We start from the raw sequence: 15,686 nt of genomic DNA on the forward strand, positions 1-15,686 counted from the left end.
GTGCTAACACAGCTGAGCTGCATGTCAGCACACACACCTGGCTAAAGGGACAACTACCTGACACTTGGGATCTGTCATTATCCACAAGTGAGCTTTACAGGCACAACCACCACTAGCTACAATACAGTTTGTTTTCAGTTTTTACACGATTTCCTATACTTCAGCAGACACGGAGCAGAGAGGAAACCTAGAAGAGCCAGACAGGTTTCTGGGTTTTATTAGACCAGGAATGCCACTGCACAAGTGGTGATCAGAGAACAAATGCCATTTCACAATAATTATTTCAATGAAAGTTCAGACCAGTTCATTACAAGCAAAGGCTGCTACTCCCTCCACTCTCTCGGGGTGATTCTGCCAACAGGTGACAAGCCCCACTCAATTCCAAGTTGTGTGAGCACCTGTAGGAGAATAAAAGTCAAGATTATTAACTCTGAAATCAAGGAAAAATTCTTATATTCCTACAGCTTTCAGTTTACATTTCTTGTATTAGAACATGACCTCTAGTAAAGTAAGTGAAGTATACTTATATTAAATAATATTTAAATACTTCAGTTTACTATTTCAAAAAAGCTAGCTTAGATCAAAAAAGGTATAAAGCCCCATCACTGTACTGTTATTTTTATCAATACATTTTTCTGCTAGAACCTCTACTTCTACAGCTTAGAAATCCCAAGTAGAGAACCCTTGTGTTTCCACTACATTTTAAAATCAAGCAATAGGACAAAGAAATTTATCTAACAACTCAAAATAGGAACACAACTTGCATCACATTACTATTCACTTGTATAAGCAGCTCCTAAATTTTGGCTATGTAAGTCACTTCAAACAACTGAGCCCTTGTGAAATTTACTAGCTTGCACATTTACAGCTACAGTCCCAAGACAGTGGTGAAAAAAAGGACAACTTACATATCCCCAGACAGCAGTAAAAACTGCAGCTCCACCAAGGAGAACCAGGTTCCCATATTTATCATGGAAGTTGGGCTCAGACTTGCGATGAGCTTGTCTTACTGCAGTCTGCCGAATGCCACGAGCTAAGGAATGTTAAAGATAATCAGAAGGACAGAAATCAACTAAAATACACATTCAGACCACTCACGATCCTCAGCTTCCATCAGCAGAGAGGCAAGCCTAAGTAATTAAAGACTTGAAGAAAAGGTGAAAAAAAATAATCTTTTGGACTTAAGAGCTCTGGAATTATTCCAAAACACAGGATATACTGAAACCCTTGCATTTTGTTTCAGCTCTCCCAACTTCACTCTATAAAGTTAATCCTGAAGTTTAATTCCAGTAGGCAAATCCTCACAGTTACCTTTTTTCATTAGTACATTTTCTTTGGGCCCTCAGTGTGGAAGTTCAACTGTAATTTTAAGTATTATTATTTCTCTAATAAAATGTTTGGTGTTTAAAATTCAGGTTTCTATATGCAAATACCCATATTGCCAGTACGTGTACCTAATAAAAGCTTTTTCAGGATTAAGCTCACCATCAACTTCCAGGGTTAAATATCGTGGGTATGGGTAACACCCTTCTCATCCCCTTCAAGATTTTTGAAGGGAGGGAGGTGAAGGAGGAAGTATAAATAGCTGTGGGCTTTAACATGATGTAAATAATAGAGAACAAAACACAGGAGAATATCTTCAGATGGCAGAACGTGTGAGGTACGTTACAAATGTACACTGCAAAAGGTACACTTATTGTGGAGAAGAGTGATCAAGCCATCAGCTTCAGGACACAGACACTGTCCAGTACTTGTGTGCAAAGCATTTGATGAGACAGCGATTTGTGCATAAAGATCGATGGTACAAAATACAACCTTTCAGTTGCAGGTCAATGGTTTGTGCTCACACAGACTAAGGAAGATGATGGCGATATATCCATGAGGCCGCCACATCCCTATCATGCCCTGTGAGGCTGCACAAGTTTTGTTGTTTTGTTGTTTTTTTTTTTTTTAAACAGGAAACAGCAGCTTGAACATCTACCGGCAGAAACAGCAGCTGGGCACGTTTATTTTGTGTGCCCGCACATCATGAGCCAGGGCCAGGCTTGAGAGGACCGGGCGGTCTGACTGAAAACGTGACTGCACCCCCGGCTTGGCGGGCCGGTCACCCACTGCACCCCCCCACCTCGGGTCCCAAAACCTGGGTGAGCCTTCGCTCACCAGCAAGGAGGAAAAGCACCGAGGAAGGTGCACCAAGGTCAGCTCAAGTAAAAGCGGCTGGGAAGTAAAAGACGTAGACAAAATAAAAAGCGGCAAAAAAAAAAAAAAGCAGCAACAGACGACACAGCCGCCCAGGTCCCCTCGGCTGCCCCCGCGACCCTCCCCGGGCCCTTCCTCACAGGGAAGGCAAGGAACCGGGGAGAGGCCCCCTGAGGAAACCGCCTCCTCCCGCCACAGCCCCCCAGAGCTCTGCCCCGCAGGCAGCCTGTCCGTGCTTACCGGTGAGGTTCAGCGCAGCCCGAGCCACGGGGAACATGGTGACGGGCGCGGAGCTGCCCGGGCGCCGCGGCTGCCGCTGCCCTTGGCGAGCGCTGAAAAACAAAATGGTGGCGCCGGAAGTCGCCAGGGCCGCGCGCCGCCGAGCGGAGCCCTGTGGGTAAAGCAGGGGCGGGGGGAACCGCCGGTGAGTGGGGGCCCGGGAGCGAGACGCGGGGCCGCTGCTCCGGTCTCTGGGCTCGGGAGGGTTTCCGGGAGCAGCGCGGAGGCGGGCACTGCCTGCGGAAAGAGCTAAGAGTCGCTCCGCAGATGAGTTGAGCGCAGTGTCAGGATGGCCGAGTGGTCTAAGGCGCCAGACTCAAGGCGTTCCGCGCCTTCCCAGGGCGGGTTGGGTGTTCTGGTCTCCGTATGGAGGCGTGGGTTCGAATCCCACTTCTGACACAACCTTTTTTCGGTAAATTTTGATTAATAGCAGGGCCGGAGAATTACTGCCAGAAATTTTAATATAATAGGAATTGCAGCAAATCCCGCGGCGCCAGAAATACTTTCCATAGCTTACACGTCCTCGAATAGAGAAATAAAGACACTAAATCATCAGCAAAACGGCGTTTCTGGGTGGCGATCCCGCCCGGGAGCCCGCGGCACCGGCACCTCCCGAGTGCGTTGACGACTTTAACGATCTTTTTAACACATGAGGCGGCATGAGTGTATAAAACCAAGCAACCTACGCCCTCGGGAAGCTACAGATCAAGTTTATTGGAGTTTTATTCTAGATCCCTGTTTGGGTTTCCCGGGGTTCACCGCTTGCCCGCGGTGCCGCCCCGGGCGGCCCCAGCACGCCCCAGCTCTGCGGCAGCTCGCAGCGCCCGGATAGCGGCAGGAAGCCCGTCCGTGCCCGCGGCAGCGGGACGGGCCGCAGCCCCCCGGGCAGCCCAGGGTCCCGGCCGCGCGGGTCCCGCCCCGCCCCCCGCTCCGCCAATCGGGCGGCTCCAGCTCGGCGCGCTCCTATGGGCTGCCGGCAGCCCGTGCGCGAGGCGGGCCCAGCCAATCGGAGGCCGGCGGGGAGGCGGAGCCCGCCAATGAGAAGCGGGCGGGCGGGGCCGGGGAGGCGGTGCCCGCCAATGGGCGCGATCCGGCGGAGCGGGGCGGTGATGGCGGCGCTGCCGGTGCTGGCGCTGCTGGCGCTGCTGGCCTGGGGCGGGCCCGGGGCCGCGGGGCAGAAGCGGAAGGAGGTGAGGGCCCGCCGGGAGCCCCGCCGGCTCAGCGCCGCAGGGCCGGGCCCGGGGCGGGGGGTTCCCGCGGGCGCCGGCCTGTGCTGAGGCGGACGGCGGGCCTGGCCGGACCGCGCAGCCCGGGTCGCCCGCGGGCCTCCCCAGCCCGGGGCTCGGCCGGGCCCTGAGGGGCAGCCCGCGGGGCTGCCGGCGGCAGAGCGGGGCAGCTGTCTCTTGAGCATCGCACAGGTGGCATTTACCTCGTCGAGTGTTTTTAATTCCAGGTTCCTCTGTGCTTGTAAAAACCCACAGCGAGGGTGTTGTCTTCCTGCTGTGTTCGGAGGGGGAGGGTGGGTGGAATAACTTGTCTTTGGCTGTAATCACAGCGGTGTCACGTATTTCCACGAGCACTTGACTCCTGGGGTTTGGGAAGTTCCGTCTGTATGTGCTCGTGCCAGCCAAGGAGTGGTTCATGACTTGTCCTAAAACATTTATCTGAAGAAGTGTGTTAAAAAGGAGTAGAGAAGTAATTTATGAAAAATGTAGCGTGTGGGACTTGGTCACTTAATCTAACACTTCTTTGTATGATGTTATAGAGTGGGTGGGCTCATTTTCAAAGAAGAGCTCAGCACTGAGTGCTCTACTCCACCATATGCACTCCTGTGCTCTCCAAATATGCACTGATTCAACGTGTGGGTTTTTTTCCAGTGAGGCTGAAAATTAGGTATTGAACTCGCTTCCATCTCCCGTTTTGATACCACTTGCACTAAGTTTTGAAATCTGAAGCTTGATGCTTAGTATAAAACAAATACTGTGGAGTGATTTGGGGCAGGTTGCACATCTGAAATAAATCTTAAAGACATCTTAAAATTAGCAACGTGAGAAAGTACTAGTGAGCTGATAGTCTGCACCAGCATGTGTGATACTAAGTGCTTAAAAGCAAAGTGTTTAAAGCGTGTGGTTAAGTATTTACTAACTGGTTAGAGGGAGTTAATAATATTAACATGACCATCAAAAGGATCTGTGATTGCTTTCAAGAATCTTAATGAACTATCTCATCATGTGGTTGACATTCTCATGAAATAAGTACTGTGAGACTAAGAGAACAAAATCAAACAGTGTTTCTCTGACTTTTCTTTTCAGATGGTCTTATCAGAAAAAGTGAACCAGCTGATGGAGTGGGCTAGTAAAAGATCAGTTATTCGAATGAATGGAGACAAATTTCGACGCCTCGTGAAGGCACCACCCAGAAATTACTCGGTGATTGTGATGTTCACTGCTCTTCAGCCTCACAGACAGTGTGTTGTGTGCAAGTATGGGCTTAATTTAGTCCTAAATTAGAACCTGAAAGTTATCATATGCTTTGCAGGAAATTAAGTTTAAGAATAGGATAACACTTTCATAAAGGTGGGAGGGATATACTAGGACACATTGTCTTTGAACCTAAACGTGGGAATATATGTGTAATATGTATGTGAGAAAACAACATAGTCCTTAATTATTTATCTCTCTCCTAACATAATTGCTGCTTTGCAGAAACAATACTAATACTGGTAGGCTTCTGGGGAAACAATGAAAACTCAACTTTCCTGGCATGAGATGCTGAGGGAGTGTTTGTACAATTACTGCTGGCCATGCAGCCTAAATGTTGCTGTTAATTAATATGTTGATTGGCACTTCTTTGTAATTATAATCTGCTGGTTCCTTAACCAAATTATGGCTGTCATGTATTAAACCAGAGGTCTGTAAAGATGACTTTGATACTTGGTTGAAATTAATTGGTTTCCCATCATCTGACATGGAAAAGAGGCCACACCTCTACTCGTTTAGGTGCTTTGTGAACTAGCAAATCATGATCTACTGGGTTCTCTTTCAAATTCCCATCAGAAGTTACAGCTGCTTGGTTTCATGGACTCAACAAAAACTTACCCTTGCATTTAAAAAAAAACAACCCAACAGCCCAGTGGTGCCAAATGCTACATGGTTGATAGATGAGAGTCTTTAACTCTTGAAAATTAATGTAGGGGTGTGTGGGATGCACCCATTAATGGGGCAGGTGGCTGCAGCTCCTCAGCTGTATGTTACCTTGTGTGCTGGACAAACATATGATTCAGCCTGTCATTTTGTGTGTTTTTACAGGCAAGCTGATGAGGAATACCAGATTCTGGCAAACTCCTGGCGATATTCCAGTGCATTTACCAACAAGATTTTTTTTGCTATGGTTGATTTTGATGAAGGCTCAGATGTATTTCAGATGGTAACGTCTTTCTTCTTCTGTTCTAACATTATTTTTAACTTGAGTTTTAGAGGCTGAGGGCAAGAAACTAAAGATATATGCAAAATTTAGTGTTAAAATGACTAAAGAAATAATTGAGAAGTTAAAAATTGCCACTCAGAAGAAATGAGATGAACAAAGGGCAGCAGCTTGTTGGCAGTAAGATTAACAGATGAGCTGGCAAATCTGGAATAGGCAGAAGGAGTGAACTGGCTTCTATGACTGCTTTTTTCTGAGTTTGTTTCCTGTAATAACTTACAGTGTAATTCTGAATGGAATTCTTCCATGATACATGAAACAACAAGGTAGAAAGCACCAGTGTCCTTCGTAACAGCTATTAGAATTTTTTAAATTGCTAGAGAGTGGTAGATGCAGCTTTCAGTGTGGGTTAACTTGTTTCTTGTCAGGTACCTAGTCATTTTGCTCTTCTATTAACATCATGTAACCAGATATTTTAAATGTATGGGAACATTCCAAGTACTCTTGTAATTGTAGATCCCATTAATAGTTCATTATAGTTTTTACAATCTTATCTCTCTCTTTTTTGTTGTTGTTTTTGTTTTGTGTTTTTTTAAGATATACCCATCTCTATTTAATAACTACATAATTTAGGCAATGATACTTTATTAAATGGAAGCTTTCAGACTGGAGAAGTGGAAGGGGATGTCTTTTATTATTCTTGTTAAATTTTCCTGTAGCGTTACATCAAAAATCCACTCAACAACCTTTATAGATTATTGTATATATTCCTATTTTTCAGATTTCTCTCCCAGAAATAATATTTAGAGAAGAAACAGATCAAAGATAACTGAAATACTATAGGAAAAGATAGAATGAGATTTTGTGAACTGCTTTATCTGTCATAATCTCCTCTTAACTGGTCTGAATTTTTTGAATCAGGAGTGTAGGTCTGAGTACTAACAAAGAAATGCCAAAAACATGCCCAGTTGTGTTAAAAAATAAAAAAGCCTACTCAGAAGTTACTTTTTTTTTTTTCTTAAGCATCCAGAACTGCTAGTGACAGAACTAAAAAAAAATGTCTGCCTCCACACTAAAAGGGGAAGACAGCAAGGAACACAAGAGGGAAATTGCAGGAGTATGTTTGTTGCTTTTATGAAATACAGAGATGCAAGTCATTGTGTGCTGCCCTCACGTAGTCATTGTCAGTGTAATCTATTTTTTTAATAGTTACTTTTTCTAACTGATTTAGTGGTGATGTTGCAAGATACAAATAGAGTAGAGCTGTGTTACTAGATAGGCCTCTCATGCTGCTGTATCTTCTCTGAATTTTCCAAATGCAGCTAAACATGAATTCTGCTCCAACCTTCATTAACTTCCCTGCCAAGGGGAAGCCTAAGAGGGGTGACACGTACGAGCTCCAGGTGCGCGGCTTTGCAGCCGAGCAGCTTGCTCGCTGGGTGGCTGACAGGACAGATGTCAATGTAAGTAGGTACAGACTCTCCCCACCACCACCCCTGCAGCACTCTCTTGCTGTGTAATTCCATCTATAAAATATGTCAGTTGTGTTCTGTGGATAAAGATCAACTCTCAGATACTTTAAATAGTTCTTATCTACACAATCCCGTTTAGGGGCACAACTTCATCTTTGAGTTTCCTTATGTTCTGTGTTCTAATATTTTGTGTCATTCTGTATTTGATAAGATGGTAAAACTTGCTTCCTTCCTTCTTCTGTTCCTATGGAAGAAAAGCAATCTTTACATTATAAGGTGGGGTAAAAGTGCATAAAACTGACTTTACAGTAACAAGGGAAGAGCCATTGCATACTTCCCTACTCAGATTTATTAAATAGAAATTTTTTGATATTGATACTTTTCACTCTCATGAGTTTTGTTAGCAGCAGTGTGGCTATAATGTATAATCCCACTGAGGGAAAATCCTTGAAATATCCTCTGTTTAGATTCGTGTGATAAGGCCACCAAACTATGCAGGACCATTGATGTTAGGATTGCTGCTGGCTGTCATTGGAGGCCTCGTCTATTTGCGTGGAAGCAATCTGGATTTTCTGTATAACAAGACTGGCTGGGCATTTGCTGCTTTGGTGAGTAATTATAACTCTTGGGTGCCTGTTGCCATGAGTTTTGTAGCAATTTAGGTCTTTAAAAGCTGTCTAGGTTAGTTTTCGAGCTTTTGTATTTAAAGATGATTAAAACTGGTAGAGAAAAATGAATACATTCAGTTTTACTTGTCGGTAGTCTGATAATGTGATTTGATCTTGATCAGTAAAAGGAAAATTGGCTTCATCCTGGCTCAAACCAGGACATCTTTTCAGGTCAGTTAATGCTTCATTAGGTGCCTTTTATACAAATAATAAGCCTAAGATTAAATTCCAAATAAGTGTGTTTTTGTATGAAATTCAAAGCAATTGAGTAAAAAATTAGAAAAACCTTATTAAATAGTGTTTATTTCCTTTTCAGTGTTTTGTGTTAGCAATGACATCAGGCCAGATGTGGAACCACATTAGGGGTCCACCCTATGCTCATAAGAATCCCCACACAGGACAAGTGGTGAGTCTTTTCTGCATTTCTGTTGTATTTTTACAGGATCAGGCTGATACTAGAAGAGGCAAGTCAGTGTCAAAATTCTGTTCTTGGCTTCTTTCTTTGTAAGTCAGTGAGGCTGACCTTCCCTGCAGCAAGCAAGGCAAATTAGAGAGCTGTTTATTAGTTCAGAGAGGGTCTGCCTTCTCTTCAAATGTGCCTGTAAAACGGGGTTTTTTTGGTGTGAAACAGGAGTGTTAGAGCTCCAGTCAAGACTTAGATTTTTTTTCTTCCAATTAGCTTTATCCTATTCTTGGCTCAAATAGAAGAAACTCTGCAAACTCTGCTTGACTACTAAGAAATCACAAAATACTGATCTTAATCCAAAACAAATTGCTCTGTTGTGCAACTGTTGTGTGATAACTTCAGCCATTACTTAAAATTCCCTTTTCATATAAAGGTCATTTCTACAGTTTTTTGTTTAATGATTTGTTAAATCTGTAAGAATGGTGGCATTAGTTTTGTGTTGTTCTAAGTAAGGATGAATGTTGCTTAAAAAAATGCTTTCTGTGCTCAGTAATAAGCTTTAAGAGAATAAAAATGCAATACTTAATTAGATCAGAAATATTAAAATTGATTTCGTCTCTAGCAGCATGTTCAGTTTCTTGTTAGAAGCTGCTCCAAATGCTTTCCATGCAGTAAAGCAGTAGACAGCAGTCATGTGGATGGTACTCAGCTGGAAGTGGGACATACTGTTTCCAAAGTGTTACCCTGGAGTTTATTTTTGTTGCATTAATATCTAGAAAGTTCAAGGTCTTTGTGTGTGCAGAAACTCTGATTATTTTAGTAATCATAGAAAGGTAAGCAGGTACTAAAATAATGCTCCAAGGTAAAGAGGATGGTGTACAGAGTAACCAGAACTATTTGCTAACAAGTTATTTGGAGGGGGAGGTTCCTACTTGCTTCAGAACCTAGAGTAAGCATTTCTTTCATCTTCCCTGTGCTTCCCCATCCCTCCAAAATGTAAAAGGGAAGCAAGTGATACATTTTGGAAGAAGCATAATGACAAACTTATTAGCTTAGGTGCTGAGAGTAGCTTATTTAAATTACCTGATCTCTTCCAGGTCTCTGACCTTCTTTGCCTCTTTTAACCATTCCTGTTTGTTTTCAGTGTTTTCTTTTCAGCTTTTATTTACCTATGACATTTGCTTTTCTCTGTCTTGTACATATATTATATCTCTAGTGATGATGAGACGTGATAGTTCTAAATTGCCACCAGCAAAATAAAAGTGTTTATGTTGAGTCTTATATGCTGAGCAGTCCTGTTGCTGAGCCCAGCTATTTCTTGTTTAACCTGTTTTGTTTGGGTTTTTTTCTTAGCTCATACCCCCTTCTATTAATTCCATATAAAAACGTCTTTCTTAGAGATTCTTCAGGTAAATGAAGATCTGGTGACCCTAGACTTAGGAAATGTTACTCTTGGGAAAAAGCAGTTTTAATGTCACTTGAAATACACTGCTCTGTACAGAATAGAGAATGAGAGACTGTAAAGGTAGTCAGAATGTATTGAGAGGTTTGCATCTCTTCGGGGCCTTACACATCACATAGTGGCTTTTCTTGTGTCATACTTAGAAGGGAATTAATTTGGTGAAGTGTCCTTTCTTGCCTGGTTTACGTCCATCAGGCATTCCATTAAAAATGGATCTGCATATCAAATGTTTGCTACTTAGATATAACATCACAACCATCATGAAATATCACTTCCCAAAAGGGATTAAAAATTGTATTCTTTCACAAATTTCATATTTTCTGTTAACCCAGCTGATTAGTAAGTGATTAATGTCAATAAAACTGAGCCAATTGAGTGGAAGTTCTCATATTTTAACTGCTTTCTTTTGACTTGTTTACATCATTCCTAAGCCTTTTTGAGACTGAAGAATAAAGCTTCAATGGTATTGGTAGCTATGTTCCTTTTCCTGGTATGCCATGAAAAAGTTTTCCAGTGCTTGGTTTTGGATCCAGGTGAGTAGGGCTCACATGCAGATTGAAGAGATGGTCCCTCAGCTGAGGGGCAATGCACATCACCTGAGAATCTAAGTTGGCAAATGGATTGGGCTTGGATCAGGGTGGGTGCAGGAGGGCATAATCCCCTGCTAAACAGGGGATCTGCACTTGCACTTAGTATAATCTGAATGATACTTGGAGCTGTTTGTACAGAATAGAAGAAGGTTGTTTGTGGCTGCCACAGTGTACCCCAAAAGTCAGTGATCAACAGATGAAATTGTTCATGCTCTGGCTTTTGTCTCCCGAGACAGAGCAATACCCAGTTCCAAGCTGTATAGCTGTTGTTAATTGTGTCAAAGTTGACTCCAGTCTTTTCTAAATTCAATTACTCTTTGTCTTACAGAACTATATCCATGGAAGCAGCCAAGCCCAATTTGTGGCAGAAACGCACATTGTTCTTCTGTTTAGTATCCTTCCTACTGAGAAGCATGTGGTTGGTGATGAATTTTTTGCTTATGCTGCTGCCTTTTCTGTGTGAGTACTTTGTCAAGGCTCCTAACTTTCACCTGATACTGATGCAGAAGCTTCTAGAACCTTTCTGTGTCAACAACTATGTTTCCTATTAATAGAAAAATGTTTACTCCTTTCTCACCACCTTCTTCCTTGCTTGATGACTGAACTGAATACAGTGTTAAAGATGTATATTTTTGTGGAATCACAGGATTCTTCAGGATATCCTCTGTTCCTCTGCATGTCTCATCATCTTTTCAGTCTCAATTATTCTTGCTTTGATGTTGAATTCCTCACTCTATTACTGATCTTCTTTTATTTCTTTGTTTATTTTCTTTACTTTTAATCTTACCACTCATTCATGCTAGTGATTCAGGATTCTTACATGAAAGCATTATAGTATAGAATCATTAAGGTTGGAAGAGAACTTAAGGATCAAGTCCAACTGTAATCCAACTACCACAACCACTAAACTATATCCTGAAGCACCACATCTAAATGCTTCTCAAGCACTTCCAGGGATGGTGACTCTACTGTCTCCCTGGGCACTTTTGTGCTGAAGGTAAACTGCATCTGAAATGGAAAGACTTCTTAATGTTCCTATTGCAGTCAATGCTAACTATGTCTTATTTCAGGAGGAGGATTGGGACTGAACATCTATAGTAAAATGGAATTAAATCTTTGGGAATTCTATTTTTTGTGCCATTGGATTCGCTGTTTTGCCTTGCTAGGATTCATTCTTTGCAAATGCCAGGTCTGTTAAGTTGTTTGTGCTTCCTTTGTTTTACAAACTTTAATGATTTTTAACTGAAGGATTGGAAAAGACTGAAATACTGCTGCTTGAAATATAACTTTTTAGATAAAATAGCTTATGCCTTTTGTTCTATTAGCTGTGTAAAATGCAGAAGGTGAATTCCTTTGGGGAATTTTCAATACAGTAGAACAGTAGTGGGTGTGGGCCGAGCTCTCTGGGAAGGAATGTTGTTTCATTACAAGCTAAGATAATAAATGCATGTTTTTAATTTTGTGTCAAGACCTACTAAACCTTCCAGTTTAAAACAAACTTTGTGTTTACATTCTTTTAAAAGCTGACATTATGAATGCCTTTAGATTGCTTCCCCCCCATAGTTGCTGGTTTGGCTGGGAAGTCTAATTTTTCCAGTGATTTTTAATGCCCTAGGAATGGTGTGGGAGCTGAATTTATGAGACTAGGAATGAATGTATTATATTGTGTCTGTTGTATTTTGTTGATTTAGCCTTAAACAGCATTTGTAGATGGTGGTGTTACTTTAGGAATGGTACTCCTCCATGAAGCTGCTACTTCTGACATGGATGTGGGGAAAAGAAAAAGTAAGTACCTTCTTTTAGAGAGAAAAGTATTACTATATTCAGTAAAGATTTTTTGATACAGTATTTAATGGAAATGCTTTTGCACTGTGGATTTCCTTCCCACCTCTAAGCAGAAGTGAATAATTTGGGTTTTAAGCAACATTTGAAATTTCTTACTAAACTGCAAGGTAAACTCAAAGTCTTTTTGGAAGATGGGGAGATACAAAGAAACTGCAGCATTTTGCTAGTAAGGGAGAGAAGAAGCTTGTTTTCTTTTAAAGCAATGGTATAAATTTGATTTACAGTAGGAATTTGGAAGAAAATTGGTGTTAACCTGGCCCTTCTCAGTGACACTAACAGAAAATCATCTGACCAAATCAGTAAATGTTACAGAATGCTTTTGAAAACCCCAGTCACTGGTGGTTTTGGGGACAGCTGTCACTTCACCAGAATCTTATTCCTGCATCTCTTCTGTATGCAGTCATGTGTATTGCTGGCATTGGCTTGGTGGTGTTGTTCTTCAGCTGGTTGCTGTCCGTCTTCAGATCTAAATACCATGGCTACCCATACAGGTACGTCCTTGCTGCTGCTTTAGTCACTGTTTTCCTGTGGATTGCAACACACATCAGTTTTTTTTGAAGGAAGTGGGTTAAACACAAATGAGGACTTAAAGATGGAGAGTGATAGTAGAAATCTGGGGGTTTTATCTGGACTGTTTGCTTGCAAATGAGTCTTTTCCTGCTGCCTGGTGTTTTCTTGTATCGTGGTACTAATATAAACCAGAACAGGGAAATAGGCAAAGGGCCGATTTTCCAAAATGTAGTTTGTTGGGGAATATTATTTAAAAAATGCTCCACTTGCTTCTCAAAGAGCGGCGGTATTGGTCGATACAATCGCCACAATAATGGTATTTGGTGGATATAACAATTTTTCAGTCTGGCCAAAGGAAAGATTATTGTACTCTCCTTTTCCTGCCATAACATAATATAAAATAATTCTATTTTAATCGTGATATCTCAGGCAACATATGCTGAAAAAAGATGTCTCTTTTTCTACTTTTTCATATTTGTACATCTTGATTATTAATCTTTATTTAACAACGAGGATGGCTGATGCTTCAAAGCTGCCTACATTTTGGGGTTGCTGCTGTAAGAAGTCTAGAACCATTAATTGACTGCTTTGTATGTATATGATTGGTATAGATACTTGTCTGTTTTTACTAGGCTTTATGCATTTTCAAGGAATAAATTCATGTTGAGGGACCACCTTCTAGTGATCTCAGTGTTTTAATTTGTCTGAAAAGCTAATCCCATAGGCAAATATTAGCCCCTTCCTGTGAGAACTCAGTTCTTACTTTAAGATATCTAAATAATAAAACTTTTTTCATAAAGACTTTTCTCAAGACCCGAAGAGAGCTGAATTTACTCCCTGTTCAATATTAAATTCCCTGATCAGCTTTTATTCTAGTCTGTGCCATGGTTTTATGTACTTCTGCTAACTTTGTAGGTAAGCTGTGGTTGTCTTAGCTTTTGAGTCACAAGAAGACTCACTCTTAAGCAACTTCTCCACAGCTACTTACTCCATAGTTGCATCAGGCCCAGTTTCTCATTCTGGTTTTCTGGATGTGTTTGAAAGCTAAGTGAAATGTTGCACAGCTGTGTTTCTTTTAAAATTAATCAGAATGTTTGTTGTTTTGTTCCTCCAGTTTCCTAATGAGTTAAAGGATTCCAGATTCTGTAACATCAGAAGGGTGGTGACTCTGAAATTGCATGTAATGGAATGGAAGAGCTAAAGATGTATGGTTCGTGCTACCTCTTTATGCTGAACGAGATAGTTAAAGACTGAACCAAAGATAATGTGTAGTGCCTTAAATGTAACAATTTGCTCTGAAGGACACAGAGTATTAAGATGCAATCTCGTTTTCATAAGCTTTACATCTTAAACAACAACTATTGAAATTCAGAAATTAATGCTTAGAACTACATTTCTGTAGACTAACTAGAAACAGTACTTTAAATTCAGTTGGATAATCAGTTTTCTGTATGTTTCTTTTTCCCCTCAAATATTTATCACTTTGTTTCCTGTTTGTGCCCAGCAGGTTACCATAGCTTCTCTGTCATGCCTTTTCATGGTTTAGAAAACATCTTCATGTACCTGGAAATCTTTTCCTTCACTCTGTATGTGACCCCTGGACCATACTCCAAATTCTAGTGTGGAATGTGTGTGTACTAGAGCTTTTGAGAAGGGTGCTTAATTGCTGTATGATGCAGGAGGTTGTTTCACAGGTTAAGGAAGAATTTCCAACAGGTAGAACTGAGTTTTGAATTAATTTATACATAAAAACATTTATTTGCCAAATGCTGAAACTGCAACATTTAAGTTGTAAACATTGTCTCAGAGCAGAAAAAAATATACTGACCAGTGCTAATACTCTCAAAAATACAAACCAAAACTACAAATGTAGTATGAATTAAACAAAGGTTACTAACTGGCTTTCAAGTTACTGCTCAAAGCCCTGACAAACCAACAGGTATCAGATTTTTGGTCACTATGTAAGTTCTTGCATTCTCCTTTTATTTTCCCCAAGTTATTATTCTTGGGGGGAATATGGAAGTGGGAAAAGACATCTAATTAATCCCAGGATAAATATTATTACCGCAGGGAAGATCTGTTAGCCTTACAATTGAATGCATGAGCTTTTTACTCTCTCCTTTTTTCCTCTCATCTCCCAAAGATGCTTTGCCTTAAGGATTCTTAAGTAGAAGTCGTTGCACCTCAGCCCAAACTGTTGTGTAGTTCAGCACCTGAACTACAGGAACCCTTTGCAGTCTGATTCACTAATGCTTCCTTCTGTAGGCTGTGCTGGCCTAGGAGGTTACTAGTTGGAGGAAAATACAATGAGACTTTGTCTCCTGCTCCTGCCTTTCCCCTGACTCAAGGGGTTACAGAATTTGGATGCTTTAGATTGAAGCTTGGAAAGGACTGTATCATTCAAAGTAGAATGTTATTCTTACGCAATTTTGCTAAATTAACAGACATCTCAAGTGCCTTAACTTCACTAATTTAGTTGTTTGATGTTTCCGCTTGTTGAGATGCATTTTTTTCTATGCCGTACAGAACGACGAGACCTTAGTAGAATGGATAAATTGTGTGTCTGGCTGGATTTTGGACAAGTTTCAATAAAATTTTGTAGTCTAATCCATGTTCCTGTGTCTCTCAAACTTTATATAAACCAAAAAAACTTATTTTCTTCTACTATTGCTTCGATATGTTGATAAAAATGTCTGTATATATAGTAAATAGCTTGAGTTTGACCAAGTAGACTAGATTAATAGCATATAAGTGTTTGTGGGAAATTAGAGTCCAAAATGTCAATATTAGAGATCTTTTCATGTAGCCAAGTAACAGCATAAAGATCATATG

At 41.2% G+C, this 15,686-nt stretch overlaps 2 protein-coding genes and 1 non-coding gene across 3 annotated transcripts; 2 read left to right on the top strand and 1 right to left on the bottom strand.

The window, feature by feature from the left end:
* Positions 1-201: 201 nt before the first annotated feature.
* On the bottom strand, positions 202-2,566 carry LOC127389460 (cytochrome c oxidase subunit 7B, mitochondrial). Its single transcript, XM_051629935.1, has 3 exons — positions 2,440-2,566; positions 909-1,033; positions 202-398 (listed from the first exon to the last, which is right to left on the bottom strand). The coding sequence occupies exons 1-3, from the start codon at positions 2,474-2,476 to the stop codon at positions 324-326; spliced, it is 237 nt and encodes a 78-aa protein (XP_051485895.1). The 5' UTR covers positions 2,477-2,566; the 3' UTR covers positions 202-323.
* A 195-nt stretch (positions 2,567-2,761) lies between these two features.
* TRNAL-CAA (transfer RNA leucine (anticodon CAA)) lies at positions 2,762-2,877 on the top strand. The gene is made up of 2 exons: positions 2,762-2,799; positions 2,832-2,877. It is a non-coding gene; the product is annotated as a tRNA-Leu (tRNA).
* Positions 2,878-3,551: 674 nt separating this feature from the next.
* MAGT1 (magnesium transporter 1) lies at positions 3,552-15,465 on the top strand. The gene is made up of 10 exons (XM_051629929.1): positions 3,552-3,668; positions 4,791-4,960; positions 5,787-5,904; positions 7,224-7,364; positions 7,841-7,981; positions 8,358-8,447; positions 10,828-10,891; positions 12,210-12,284; positions 12,745-12,835; positions 13,969-15,465. Exons 1-10 carry the CDS (start codon positions 3,558-3,560, stop codon positions 13,982-13,984), a joined length of 1,017 nt encoding a protein of 338 aa, XP_051485889.1. The 5' UTR covers positions 3,552-3,557; the 3' UTR covers positions 13,985-15,465.
* The last annotated feature ends 221 nt before the right edge of the window (positions 15,466-15,686 follow it).

This window comes from Apus apus, chromosome 12, assembly GCF_020740795.1.
Source record: "Apus apus isolate bApuApu2 chromosome 12, bApuApu2.pri.cur, whole genome shotgun sequence".
NCBI classification, from domain to species: Eukaryota; Metazoa; Chordata; class Aves; order Apodiformes; family Apodidae; genus Apus; species Apus apus.